This window comes from Lepisosteus platostomus, chromosome 9, assembly GCF_059453375.1.
Source record: "Lepisosteus platostomus isolate fLepPlt1 chromosome 9, fLepPlt1.hap1, whole genome shotgun sequence".
In the NCBI taxonomy this organism is placed as follows: domain Eukaryota; kingdom Metazoa; phylum Chordata; class Actinopteri; order Semionotiformes; family Lepisosteidae; genus Lepisosteus; species Lepisosteus platostomus.
Window position 1 is genome coordinate 36,155,003 of NC_142619.1, and position 14,952 is coordinate 36,169,954.

Here is a 14,952-nt window from a genome sequence, read left to right on the forward strand (position 1 = left end):
TTTAAAGTGTCAAGCAACGAGCCTGAAATTGGAGAACTCAGCAAGGGAAACCAAGGGCAAAGATCATACTAAATGGTAAGATGTGCCATTTAGCAATATATAATTATATATAATAAATTATTTAAATTTTATCATTCAATTTGTATTCAGCAAAATGTAAATAGGGCTATTGTTGTCATTAAAAAAGTATTATGCCTGCAAAACTGTAAAACACCCCTGAACTAGCCAAATTAGGCTACCTTTAATTATGATATTACAGTACTAAATGCAGACGTTCAGTAAATAAGCGATTTACAGTAAAAGAACAAGACATTTCGTACATTAACATACAATTTTATTTGCAATCTACTGGATGTGCAACAAGTACTCTCTATAACATCAAAACAAAACATTTTTCAGTGTTGTGTTGGTAAACAAAAAATACACAAAAATGGATAAGCACATCTGCAGAAGCTTAGAAGTTTAGAAAGCACAATATTATATTCAGTCATCTCTTTAATAATAAAAAACACTGTGCATAAAGAATATTGGTCCAAAATATCTCACATACTCGTTTTGAAGAAATAAGTGACCCAACGTTGTTTTCTAAAACAGAAAATCAGACTGACATGAGGAGACCATTCATTGCTGAATCTCATTATAATCTAAGTTCTTTTGTTGTAGGTAGGTAAGTGCATAATTAATAGAAGATAAATGAAAGATAAAAAAACAAGTTACTGCTATTGGCTATAAACATGAAATTGAAGCGCAAGATGTAATCCATAAGTAATAAACATGCTTTTACTTTGTTTTCAGTCCTTGCATCAAACACAGATTGTATTAGACAAAAAAGATTATGTACATATATAGGTCATTTCCAAAGAAATAATACAACTGTCAAGTGGGAAGAGAAAAGTGTAGTTTTCTAGCCTTCTTTACATTTAGTGCATGATTGTTTTGTTTTTACCATATTAGTCTGTTATTACACAAATACAATTAATAGAGGTAAAAAGGGAGGGAATAATGACATTCACTTAAAAAAAATGTTCTCAAATGCGCTCCGTCTCTTTATTATACATAAACATTATCTTAAATAAATAATATGAAAGGACAGAATGTCAAAGACACTAGTGAATTAAAATACAAATGTAGTCAAATGCTATTCCTGAAAGAAAACATTAATAAGTTTATGCAGCACAGCATTCCTCTGTTAAAGTTGTACTAAAGGACAGACCTCCAGTACTGTGTGGCTTGAGCATCTCCCTCCCTCCCCCATTTGGCTCTTTCAACACTAAACACTGTTCCCTTAAAGTCTTAATAAAGTGGCTGCTCAGAACTCTGTGTAACTATGAAAAACTCTTAGCCTAAAGACAATTTTAGTTTTTGTTACAGTCCATGATAACACTCTTAAGCCAAAAACTGGCAATAGTGTCAGGCCTAGAATGTGCTCTACTGGTGTTAGAATTAAATAACTCAGGTTATGGATCTGTAAAGAATTGAAAACAACACACAATACATTTCTTTTTGTTCTTCCTACAATTTGGCGAAAAATGGCAGACCATCATACATGTCTGCTTTTAACTTAACCCAATCATGCAGTCTCTGAAGCGTGGTCTTTTCCTGAATTAATATATTGGCAGCTTTCTTCAGCTTTTGCTCATTCCTCTCCAGGTAGTGAATTCCATCAATTTGTAACTGGTTAAGTTTTTCCTTCCTACTTTCATCCAGTGGTATGTCCTCATTCATAAAAGGATTGAAGCGGAAATAGGTATCTTGGGGTAGGAGGGCATCAAGCATTGTGTGGACCTCTGGATAAAAATGATAAATTATTTGAAACATGAAAAAATGTCTATGCTATAATGGGTTTCTCTATACAAACAGTACAGTGTTCACTTGTGATTCAATTTTACATTCATTACCACAATTTAGAGCCACTGCAGTGTGGCTCAACCCTTGTTTTCTCTGGCAAATGTGTCCATAGGTCAATAAATCAAGCACAAACGGGTATAGAAGACACAAAAGCAAAAAACAGCTGTCTACAAGTATAAATCAACTGTGCTATAGAAAGGTTAACAAGATCACCTCTTCTCATGACATCAAAGAAAGTGCCAAGGTTAAAGCATGATTGTCTTTCACTCACTATGTTATGTTTTGTACAGCTACTTTAAAATATCTGTTTAGTGTGCCAAAATCCAAGTGCAACTATATAATGTTCGCCAAGACACAATATAGAATCTAGTCTAATGTGTTTACCAGTCTTCTACCACATTTATATACAGATACTTTGTATGTCACCATAATTAATGCTATTCATAGTAATGGTTAGGAACCGTCCCAAAATTACATTTTTTGCTGTAATAATGGTGCACCTGAGGGTAACTAAACTGTATGAAGTACCACACAGAATTTTGAAAGTAATAGCTGTTTGAACATTTGCTCTCAATTTACAAAAGTAGGACACTGCTGTACAGTATATTTGCTTCTATTGTTAAAGGTTGTTGAACCTTTAGGAGGATGTTAAAGCAAAATGAACAGCACTTCATTTGGAAACCCTCTTCCTTTTTCAGCACGAATAATACAGTAGGATAGTCATACTGGTCTTTGTCACATTCAATTACGTGTTAATCCACCTCAGTGCAACACCTGAAACAATCATCGCTACCAATGCAAATTTGGGGTTTCTAACCAAAGCTATTTATGTGTAAATTAACTATGGTTAGCAAGACAAAGTCAAATATTTTCTTACATGCTAAGTACTGAATACTGCAATAATGAAAGAAAATTGAAAAGTACATGAATGAACATAAAATTACTTTGAGGAAAAAGGTTTGTGCAAAAACACAAATATAAAAAATATCATACAGTTAATAAAGTTTGAAAAATGCCAAATGCTAAAACCAAATGATGTGTCAGATATTCTAATAAACATTAAACATTATAGCTGAATGTTATAGTTTGTTACCGATACGTTCATACTTAATGGGTGCACAGGATAACAAAAAAAACTAAAACACTCTGATAAACTCCATTAACATTGGTATTAGTTCACACATTTAAGATTTTAAAACATTCTTTACAATTGTAATCACATTGTAAAACAGGTTTTATTCACTGGAAATGCAAGTAAGAATCTTTAATAAAAAAGCTCACAATACCGCCATGTTTGTTGCACTACTGTGAAAATATGCCATCACCCACCTTCTGTGTCAGTAGCACTGCTGATAACATTTGTCAGTTTGGTTTTGAGGCTGGTGTAGGTGGCATTGTTCTTGCCTGCACTCTCAAAACGACCAGTTCCCAGGGATATAACACACTGCACAGGCGTGTTTGGCCAAAGACATTTGCACTCATGAATGGCCAAGGCTGTAGGATTGTTTATCAGCAAACCTCCATCCTGTGAAAAAAGTTAAATACACACACATAAAACACAACATATACATTATACAGTAAAACAGAACTACTGTACATACACTACACTGTCAGAGGCAAACAATTTAAACCTTAAGAGATATATAGTTTAAATTATAGACTACAGTATCAAAGTAATGTTATTTGTTTACATCCTTCCTTGTAACCTTTGCTCAGCTTATACTGGTTTACTAAAACATTTCCTCAAACAAATCAGAGACTCAGACATACAGAGTGATTTTAAAGCTTGAAAACATTAAAACATTTTTAAAAGGGCACTGGGACTGTTTTCTGATTCAGCTTAGTTTACAGTTACCATTTCGCTGATTTATTTTATTCTTAAACATTATGTTATGTTATTCTATTCTATGTTAAACAATATTTATGTTATGTTATTCTATGCTGGTCACAGATTCACAAAAAAACAATACTATTTTGGAAACAGCCCAAAGAAGAGTGACCAAGTACATCAATAAATATTTTATATTGAGAAGCTAAAAGGGATGTATAATTTTAGTCTCGAACAGAGGCGACTATAAAGGGACCTAATTCAATTATCCAAAATCCTCAATGGCAACTCAAGAGGAATCAAATCAGTGGTATGTCCTCATTCATAAAAGGAGTCAATTTTAACAAATGAGGTAGTGTGGTTTCAAAGATGATATCCTTGCTTGAATGGCTTGAAGCAGTTACCAGCAACCAAATGTGCTAGATGGGTTGAATGGTTTAATCTAATCCAGCAGCCATATCACCCTGCAACTCACAACTGGCAACCCACTGAAGCTAAGCAGGTGTGAGCCTGGTCAGTACCTGGATGGGAGACCTCCTGGGAAAAACTAAGGTTGCTGCTGGAAGAGGTGTTAGTGGGGCCAGCGGGGGGCGCTCACCCTGCGGTCCATGTGGGTCCTAATGCCCCAGTATAGTGATGGGGACACTATACTGTAAACAGGCGCCGTCCTTCGGATGAGACGTAAAACCGAGGTCCTGACTCTCTGTGGTCATTAAAAATCCCAGGGCGCTTCTCGAAAAGAGTAGGGGTGTAACCCCGGTGTCCTGGCCAAATTTCCAATTGGCCCTTACTAATCATGGCCTCCTAATAATCCCCCTCTATGAATTGGCTACATTACTCTGCTCTCCTCCCCACTGATAGCTGATGTGTGGTGAGCGTTCTGGCGCACTATGGCTGCCGTCGCATCATCCAGGTGGATGCTGCACATTGGTGGTGGTGGAGGGGAGTCCCCATTACCTGTAAAGCGCTTTGAGTGGAGTGTCCAGAAAAGCGCTATATAAGTGTAAGCAATTATTATTATTATTATTATTAATCTTGTTTGTAACCTTTCTTATGTACACACAGAATTGCTCACCTTTCTACAAAATCAAAATCAAATAACAGGCATATGTAGCATAAACAATGTTGTACCTACATTTATATCTATAAATGATGTCATATAAAGTTGATTTTAAAAATATCAATGTATTTAAATGGTTTTATCTAATTGGTGAGCATACAAACACATCCAGGCTAGTATCTACAGTATGTAAGATGGGGAGACTGTGGTAAGTAAGTAGTTCTGCCTGTTTCATGGCAGAAATCCCATACCCAAAAAAGAAATCCAATGAATTTATTACAGGGTTTCTGCTTTTCATTCAATTTTTGTTAGAGTTTAAAAAATCCACCCTTTGAGCGGGAGGACAGCATCCTGTGGAAAATTTGTGTCCAAAATAAATTAAAAATGTTCTAAAGTACAGGCAGTAAACAAAAAAAGTCACAACAATGTAAATTCACTTAAACGTTAAGCAACCACTTGCAGCCAGTATGGCCTGAATACGCTATAGCACAGTCTAGCAGCTTTTCTGTTGGAGGCACCATTCTTTAATGAGAAAGTCAATCTGCTCACTTCTGGTTCATGATGGGGGATAAAACTGTCTCTGGTGTCATGCCAGAATGTCCCAGCAATTCTTAACTGAGAAGACCATGATGTAACTGGCTGCTCACAGGACACTGAGGTCTCCTGCAGACATGCTAGCCACAAATATAGTAAATTAGATCTGTCTAGCATATTTATACAAGACCCTAAACATGCACTGATATTATTTCCTTAATAAACATGAGCTACACCTGAGTGGCATCAATATACTGTACTTGGTGTCCCTCATTTACCCAGGTGTTTCCATTTTTTGTCCACTCCCTCTATGTCAATTACTGTACAGACACTGTGTAAGAATTCCTAAGTCAAATTCTACCTGATAATGGCAGCATACTCTTTTGTAAAACCTGTAATGTTTCATTTCTATTTAGAAAATCATTGCTAAACTGGCTTTGACAATTTTAAGCTTTTTGACATCAAACTCTGCTAATGCAGAGAAGCTGTATCTAAATGTGGTTGTGTACGTTCACAGCAAAGACAGAATGACGTAGATTACAGAAAGCGTCCTGCTCACATCATGATGATTATGGAAGCAAATACCATGATCTATTAATAAAACTCTATTTCTGAATACTGCTGCATTAAATCATAACCCAGTGAAATGCTTTCACATGGGGCATAATCAGCATTTTTGAACTTTTATTATCACCCATATGAATCATGAAAGAAATGGTGAATGTCCATTATTTTCCAAATGAAAAAATATGACAGCTTGCCTACTGAATAGATATTAGTCAGGATGCTCATCCTGAGATCAAACAGAATGCCTTGACTCTACATTAGGAAACTAAGCTTGAGGCAAAAGCTATTAATTCAAGTGTCTAGGCACTAGGTCTTAAGACTGTGATGGGTTTCAACAAACCCCATCCTTTTCATTGAAAATATTTTGCTGTTAAAATTGGCATGTGATTCCATATGGAATCTCTGCCATGCAGTCATGATTATATTGTGAAACTGGCAGATATGGCTGGTCTTAAGAATCTTATAACATGACAGTGTTCAGTTGAAAAATAAATTATTCAACATCTTTCCCTGAGGTTTTCCACAAATAAATAGGTGCTGTAAAGGACACTGCTTATATAATAAATTGTAGAAATGAAACAAGACACCCCAGACAATGACTGACAGTGATGCCAAGAATTCACTAGCACTTAAATAATATCTGTAGGCAAGTGTTTGTTTAAAAAAATACATTTTTGATTATGTATGATTGACTGTGGTGAACATGATGAAAAAACAGTTGGGTGTTTGTTGCATTACCACTAAAAATGCATCATTAGTGAGTGTTGATTGGCACAGGTGATGAAGTTATCAGGTACTCGTAAGTGATTAATAAAGGTTTTGTGTACACCACCTTGATGAAAGTCAGCAAGTGTGACACAGACATATAGAAAAATAAACTACTGTTTGAAAGCGTTTCACACTTGGAAAGGTCCAAGCTATGATGGTCTAGGTAGAAGTGTTAGTCACTTCATAACTTCTCCTGTAGTGACTGATGGCAACCTGACTGTATAACACAACTTTGATAAAATGGACCTTTCTTGTTGTCCTATCTACTGGCTTGTCCTGAACCCAACTCCAGCAGGACAATGCACATTTTCATCTGCTCATATAACAACCGCTTTCTTGCAAGATGAGATAAGTTATTTCATGGATGCCTCACCAAAAATTAACCCCACTGATCATTAAAGGGTTGAGTGGGGATAATGTGTGTTCTCTACATCAAAAAAGGCCTAGGAAAAATGTAGCGGAAAACAAAATACTTTATTAATTTAAAAAACAACAGGACACACTTAAATAAAGGTGTACAATGAATTACAAGACCAAGTTAAAAAGAATATTTGAATAGCCAAGAGAGAGAAAGAAAGGAATATTGCAATGGAGGCTAAAATAAATAAAAAGTTCTTTCAATACTTCAACTGTAGAAGAACCATTGAGAATGAGTAGAATGTATCCTAGACAACTATAGTACACTTCTGGATGTTGAAAGGGAAATGGCAGATGTAACGAGAGTTTCACTCAGGAAGAAGTCAACAACATGCCTCCAGCAGTGGAAAGAAGTTCTTTATTAAATAATATTTGCATAAATAGGCTTCAGGTTCTAGATGGACTCAAAATAAATCTCTGGGCCTGATGGTATTTCACCAGTTGTACTCGGAAGCCACTGGCACAACTCTCCTAACAGTCACTCAAGACAGTGTAAGTACCCATGGACTGGAAAATTGTTAATATAGTATTAATCCATAGGAAAGCTGACAAAACTGAGCCAATAAGTTTGACTTTTTAGATTACTAGAACTTGTTAGAACTAGAGAATCATCTTTATGGAAATAGCATCTTAGGAAATTGTCACCATGGATATAGAAAAGGAAGGTTTTGTCTAAACCAACTTGTTATAGTGCTTTGAACTTTGAACAATCAATAACAGTAATTAACACACACAGCGCATTATATGGTGTATTTAGATTTCCATTAGCTCTTTGACTGAATTCTCCATAAATTATGAATATCAAGTTACAGCTGGCTAGCACTTAGGGGAATGAGTGCATGTACAAAGAGAACTGTAAATAGAAAACAGACATAGGGTACATGTAAGCGGTGAATGATCAAAGCAATATCATCCACCTGGAACGCTCACCACACATCAGCTATCAGTGGGGAGGAGAGCAGAGTAATGAAGCCAATTCATAGATGGGGATTATTAGGAGGCCATGATTGGTAAAGGCCAATGGGAAATTTGGCCAGGACGCCGGGGTTACACCCCTACACTTTTCGAGAAACATTCTGGGATTTTTAATGACCACAGAGAGTCAGGACCTCGGTTTTACGTCTCATCCTAAGGACGGCGCCTGTTTACAGTATAGTGTCCCCATCACTATACTGGGGCATTAGGACCCACATGGACTGCAGGGTGAGTGCCCTATATCAATGCCTTTGAGAACAGAAATGGTCCTTTGGTAAACTAAGGTTGCTGCTGGCCCCACTAACACCTCTTCCAGCAGCAACCTTAGTTTACCAAAGGGATCTGTATAAGGACCATTTCTGCTCTCAAAGGCATTGATATAGTTAATGTAGTGGATTTCTTCGCAAAGAACAGTGAAATAAAAACCAGAGGACACAAGAAGGAACTACGGAAGCCTATTTGAGAAGTCAAAATTGAGAAGCCAGCTATGTGCTTGAACCCTATATTATAGCTTTCTTCAAGAAAGGAGCTACTTAAAACCAAATGGACCATTTGCTTATTACTCTTCTTACATTTTTATGTGATAGAACAACTACATATTTGTCTGGGTTTTGGCAGAAGAATGGAAAAGAATTCAACAAGACAGCATCTGCAATCTGGTGTAAAGCATGCATCGCAGATGTATAGCTTGTATTTTGCTCAACAGTGGCTTCACACACCTATGCCTATGACTACTACTAGCCTATGAAAGTAGAGTCACTGTTGATCAACCCTATTGAATATAATTGTAATTTAGATAATTACCTATGTCTGTTTCAAATGTCAATGCTCTTGAAACAACAACAAAAAATCCTGATGATAATTTGTGGGGATTTTTGCTGTTTTAAGTGGTTACTTTTGATGGTATGTTTTTTCAGTTTAAGGTCACATTGTGTCGTTGACAAGATACTAGGCATAACAAATCACCACCATACAGTATAACCACACAATGTAGCATAACAGCATAAAAATACATTCTTTCAATGTTTTTGACTAACATAAGTACTTTTATATTATTAGTTTAGAATTAGTTAGTAAGTGTACTCCATAGTACACATAAAAAACAAAGTTTTACCCAATTTAAAGAACAAATCCCAACGGAGGTACTGTTGTAAGAGATGCACCTGCAGGTTCTAATAAAAACTGAAAGAAAATTAATGAAGAAATACACAGACTTCCTTCCTCATTAAATTAAATGTCTAATCTAAGTAACTGAAGAGTGTCTGTACTCTGTGTGTGTGTTTGGCAGTATAAATTATTCAGGACTCATCTACATAAATAAGAAGGTCAGTTCTAGCTACAGCTGCAAAAAACAAGTCAGAAAATACAGGGTAGGATTTTTAATCAGTGATGTCCTGGCACAGTACTTAGATGACTGATGCCATCTACTTTTGGAATCTAAACTGTGGCTATTCACTCTCACTGGTTACTTCCGTTTTGCCAATGAGATCATTCCTCTTTCTGAGCCATCATTTTCAGGGGCTCAAGCTATGACATATTTGAATTTGCAGTTTTAACGCTACTTTCAGCATATTGTGTGGGTGACAGACTTACAAACTAAGATGTCAATTAACCCCTTATCATGGTGCATACTGTATGTGTGTAAGATTATTTTTACTGTCTGAGATGTGAAGATATGCATTTACACTATATAAACCAATGGGCCCATCCCTTCCTCCTTAAACCATATCTCCAGATTAAGATGATTGTGAACTAGGCAAAAATAGTTAGATAATGATTATTAACAACCCCGGACATCTTTTCTCCACCATCAACAGTTTGCTAAAGCCAAACTGCCCCACCACATTACCTGCCTCATTGCAACTTTGCAACATTCTTAGATTTCTTTACCTCAAAGATCGACAACATCCGACCACATTCTCTCCACTACGCATGTCATTTCAATACCTCCTCCCTCCTTATCCAACATTTCTGGTTCCCTTCTCTCCAACGTCTCTCTTCTTGACTCAGCATCCCTCGATAAACTAATTACACACATGAAATCCACCACATCTATTTTAGATCCCATTCCCAGCACTTTATTTCAGTCTTGTTTCTCTTCTCTCTGTCCCATTGTCCTCAATATTATAAATGAATCCTCTAGCACTGGTGTTGTACCAATGGTACTCAAAACTGCTGCCATTACCCCCGTGCCAAAAAAGCCTAATATGGCTCTCGACAATCTAAACATCTCCATCTTACCCCTTCTTGCAAAAACTCTGGACCGTGCTGTCACATTTCAGTTACATTTCCACCTCATAGCAAATTACCTTTTCGAACCCCTCCAATCTGGCTTCCATCAACTTCATAGCATATAACCCGCCCTGGTCAAAGTCACTAACCATCTTCTAATAGCTTCTGATTCTGGTTCTCTTTCTATACTCATCCTTCCTGATTTCAGTGCTGCTTTTGACACTGTTGACCATGACATCTTACTTTCTCGTCTTGAGACTGTGTTTGGAGTTTCTAACACTGCTCTCAAATGGTTCAAGTCTTACCTCACTGATCGCTGTCACTTTGCCTCTCTTAATGGGTACAGGTCTGAAATTGGTCTTGTTAAGTTTGGTGTTTCTCAGTGCTCAATACTGGGCCCCTTGCTCTTCAACATTTACATGTTTCCACTTGGTCAGCTTTTAAGATCACATGGCCCCAGCTATCATTTCTACGCTGATGATTCTCAAATATACATCCATACTAAACCTGACACTGATATGGCTGTCTCTATTCTATCTTATTGCATCTCTGACATAAAAACTTGGATGACTCAAAATTTCCTTCATCTTAACTGTGACAAGACTGAAGTCATGCTTATTGGCACCCCCCATCAACTTCGTAAAGCCATTCTGTAACCCTATCTGCAGATGGTTCTGTACTTGAACTTCAGTCTAAACTGAAAAACCCTGGGGTGATATTCAATTCTGTCTTAACAATCGACCCACATTCGCAGCATATTGTCAAAACATTTTTTTTTCACCTCAGAAATATCGCTAGACTTTGCCCTGTGTTATCACTAACTGTGACTGAAAAGCACATTTGTGTTTTCCCGAATTGACTACTGTAATGCTCTACTCGCTGGGGTATCTAAATCTACATTGAACAAACTGCAGTATGTCCAAAATTCGGCAGCCAGAATCCTGTCTAGGTCTAGTGCAAGTGTTCACATTACTCCTATTCTGGACTCCTTGCACTGGCTTCCTGTCAAATTCTGTGTGAACCTTAAAATCCTCATGCTCACCTATAAGGCTCTGCATGGCTTGGCACCTCAGTACTTGTCTGAACTATTATCGCCCTACTCCCCACCTCGCAACCTTCGCTCCTTTAATTCTGGTTTCCTAACTGTCCCCCAAGCCAGTCTACATTCTATGGGTGACACAGCCTTCTCCCGCTATGACCCCAAGCTCTGGAACTCTCTCCCCAAGGATATCAGAGCCACCTTCTCTAAACTCCTTCAAATCCAGACTCAAAACCTTCTTCTTTAGAAGAGCCTTCACTTACCTGGTTCCATTCTTTACCCCTCTGCTCCTACTATATTTAGAACCACCATCCACAGTCTCTTCTGTGTATTGTTATTGTGTTTTATCTTGTTTTTTATCTTTTTATTTACTGTTGTTGTGATTCTGTAAAGTGCTTTGAAAAGCCACCTTAAAGGGCACTATATAAAAAAGGTTTTTATTATTATGTTATTAATATATTCACTGACTTCCACTATGTGGCCCAGGATAAGTGATAACCAGAATGTGGGAAACAGAAAGAGCAACTGTAAGAAAGAAGAATACTGTGAAGTAACGGAAGAACAGAAACTGTGGTGCAAATTTGCCAAGCTGTTAAGCTGTTATTTTAATATTAATGTCTTTGTCAGAATTGAATGTCTTGGTGCAAGTAATGTTCAGTATTTGAAGCATCAAGGCTACTAAAACACTGATAAGCCCTCATTTTGCTTCTGGGTTAAATGTTCCTAATTGACTAGTATCTAGTCTTTCCTTCATGCTTTTAAGACTAGTTTGCAAATTAGCTGCTGTGATTCTTCCAGATTTGAACAAATGTTCTTGTTTTACTGTTAATTAATGTAACAGAATGTTCCAGGAGTTTGATTATTAAGAACAACAATGATTCTGAAACATTACTAAGGGAATTCTGACTATTGAAGGGAGCTTATAAAGTTCTACAAAAGCTAAGTAAAGAGGAATTACTCCCAAAGCATTCAGCATCAGAGTATTATCATGCCACAGGAGGCTATTACAACCCAAAATAGAGTCAACTACAATAAGCAACACTTTTTATTTACTTAAATTACCAAGCTTCATTCATATAAAAATAAAAATTAGAATTTATATTTAAAATATACTGCACATATAAAACTGTAATACAAAAACTCAAATGAATTTTTTCATCAAATGAAAAAAAAATCATTTTAAAGGAATTTATGCACACACAGATGCGAAAAGCAAAATCCTACTCTGAGAGCACATCTGCCCCTTTTAAGAGTAACAACAACTGCACTCATCAGACAGTTTCTTTTCCTTACCCAGTGCTTGGACAGAGCACCCTTTGAAAAGCAGAATAAAAGCTGAAAGGACAAGTAATTACAATACAAAAGAAAGAGGCACTCTAAGGCTTGGAGAAGCGTCAGTATGTTTCCAGCCAATCTTTAAGCCTCTGTTAAGAGCCACTACCATTAGTAAATCATTTTGCCTTTCTTTCAATAAACAATGAAATGGAAGACCAAGTTCTGGAAAAGCTGACAATCTGTAGAGGTTAGCTGAGCTATGAATCCTGGATGCATGAAACAGTCTAAACTATTCTTTTTATCTCAATCAAAACACTCAACGTCTGCAAAGAAGATATACCATAAGGGGGGCAGTTTTATAATCTACTATAATGTAAGTACACAAAGGCAATACTTTATTTTATCTAGGCCTTCACATTAACAATATATATTTAAAAGAAGGATAATTTAACTATAACTATTAAAGTAAAGATGAGAGCAGAATCAGTTAAAAATAATTCTCACTGGAAATTTTGCTTTATAAGAATCGGTAAATAAGAAGTTATTGTGGCGCAAAACAGAATAACAATAAAAACAAAACAGCCAGGTTAAAGAAAAGGAATTCCTGCTTAGCCTAAGCGGACAACCCACCCTCCAGCTCTGTCTTTAGCATTGTCCTAAATAGGGTCAGTCAAGCCAAAGGTTTTTATGCAACATTATATAACTATGTTGACTAATGTGCTTCCCTGACCTATGGCCCTATGCTTCTTGAGTCATAATGAGGTTTAAGTTCTCATCTCGTTTTCTAACACAGGAAGGAAATCCTAATTCTTTCACAAATTATGTGCTAAAGAAAGTGCCTGCATTGCCCTAAGGCAAGAAAAGTAATCAAGCACTATACTATAAGGAATATGGATGATTATCATAGGCTGTATTGCACACCATGTGAAGTACTAATAAATAACTTACTTCTAGAAATGTCATACTAGTGAGTGACCCAGCATTACAAAATATAAAATTAGATTATAATTTTTCAGTTCCTTACATTTGAAATTGACAATTTAACAACTGAAACCACTCTAATAACCTCATAAACTACAAAATGAAAGTTAAATCTTTAAAAAATCTCTATTTGTGGAGGCTATTTACAAAAATTGCTAATTGTGTTTTTCCTTACGGTACTTAATGAATACTGGTCACATTTCTATCTTAAAGATACTAAGAAAATAAAAAAAAATGTATTTCATGTTAAAATTTCCCATTACATCATCATCTTCAAGGCAGGTAATCCATATATTTGCAGAAGTGTAAATTGAAGTTACTGTTCAATCCTAGCAGCCTACAGCATACATCCATATTATGTATTCTTCTCATTAGTGCCTAGGTGATTCACGTGTTTAACATATAGAGCTCCTGTAGTGTAAAAATACATTTCTTTTGTGATCTCTGTCATTCCTAAATAATTTAGATCCACTCATCATGTACACATTCCTACATATTTAGCTAGGATTCTATTATGCTAATAGTATCGTAACCATTAGAGTTAATAAAAGCTTCTAATTCAAATTATTTTAACACTTTAAAGCTTCTATCATTTAGGCATTAGCAACTTGTTTTGTTTTTACCTAATTAAAAAGGGAACACACTAAATGTAGTTTATGCATCAATGTTTTGTTGCAAAAATGTATTCAGTATTGTTAATATAAGATGCACAGAAACACTGCAGGAATAAGGACTATTGGACAGAAAAACTAAACAATAAAATACAAAACCATGACCCAAAATACAGATCAAAGAATTAAGAATGTCCAGTAAATAACTCAACATGGCATCAAAATTAAACTACAAAGTTAGTATTGGATATGACTTCCCTGAGCATTAATACAGTAATGACTTTCATGTTCATGTGTATACCTGATCAGCCTCTTGATCACTGTGGGATGATCTGACACACTTGCTGTGCAGGAGCAGTTATGTTAGTATTGGACTTGGGCCACAAGAGAAAACTGCAATGGCAAGACATCAACGTTATTTTGCCACTGTAATCCAAACATTGTGTGGTTCATCATTGTCCTGTTGGAAACCTGACACTTCAGGGATAGGATAAAGAAACTATTGGGCCAAGAATGTCAATGTAGTGCTGAAGAGTAAGGTAGCAATCAACTTGTGCCAAAGGTGTCTTGTGTTCGTGGAAATTACTCTTTATACTATATAATGTTCACTGCCCTACAGTACAGTACCAATTGGCTTTAACAATACAACACACAGCATAACACTCATAATGATGCCTCCACACACACCATCTTCCGTCAGATCTATCTGTGGACATTTGAGTTATTTATTCCTGAAATTCCCTGTGCTGTAGACACTGTGATCTGGAAATCATAATATATGCAGTCTCTCAAAGATCCGGGTTTATGGTTTAGACTA

At 36.3% G+C, this 14,952-nt stretch overlaps 1 protein-coding gene across 2 annotated transcripts in view; it reads right to left on the minus strand.

Annotated features, from left to right (window-relative positions):
• Window positions 1-778: 778 nt before the first annotated feature.
• Window positions 779-14,952, minus strand: part of pnpla8 (patatin-like phospholipase domain containing 8) — a 39,233-nt gene continuing 25,059 nt past the window's right edge. For both annotated transcript variants that reach the window (XM_088644841.1, XM_088644840.1), the window contains 2 exons: window positions 3,178-3,373; window positions 779-1,787 (listed from right to left, as the gene is read on the minus strand). In XM_088644841.1, coding sequence (XP_088500967.1) covers window positions 1,513-1,787; window positions 3,178-3,373 — 471 coding nt within the window. In that variant the 3' untranslated portion in view covers window positions 779-1,512. The remainder of the gene's footprint in view (window positions 1,788-3,177; window positions 3,374-14,952) is intronic.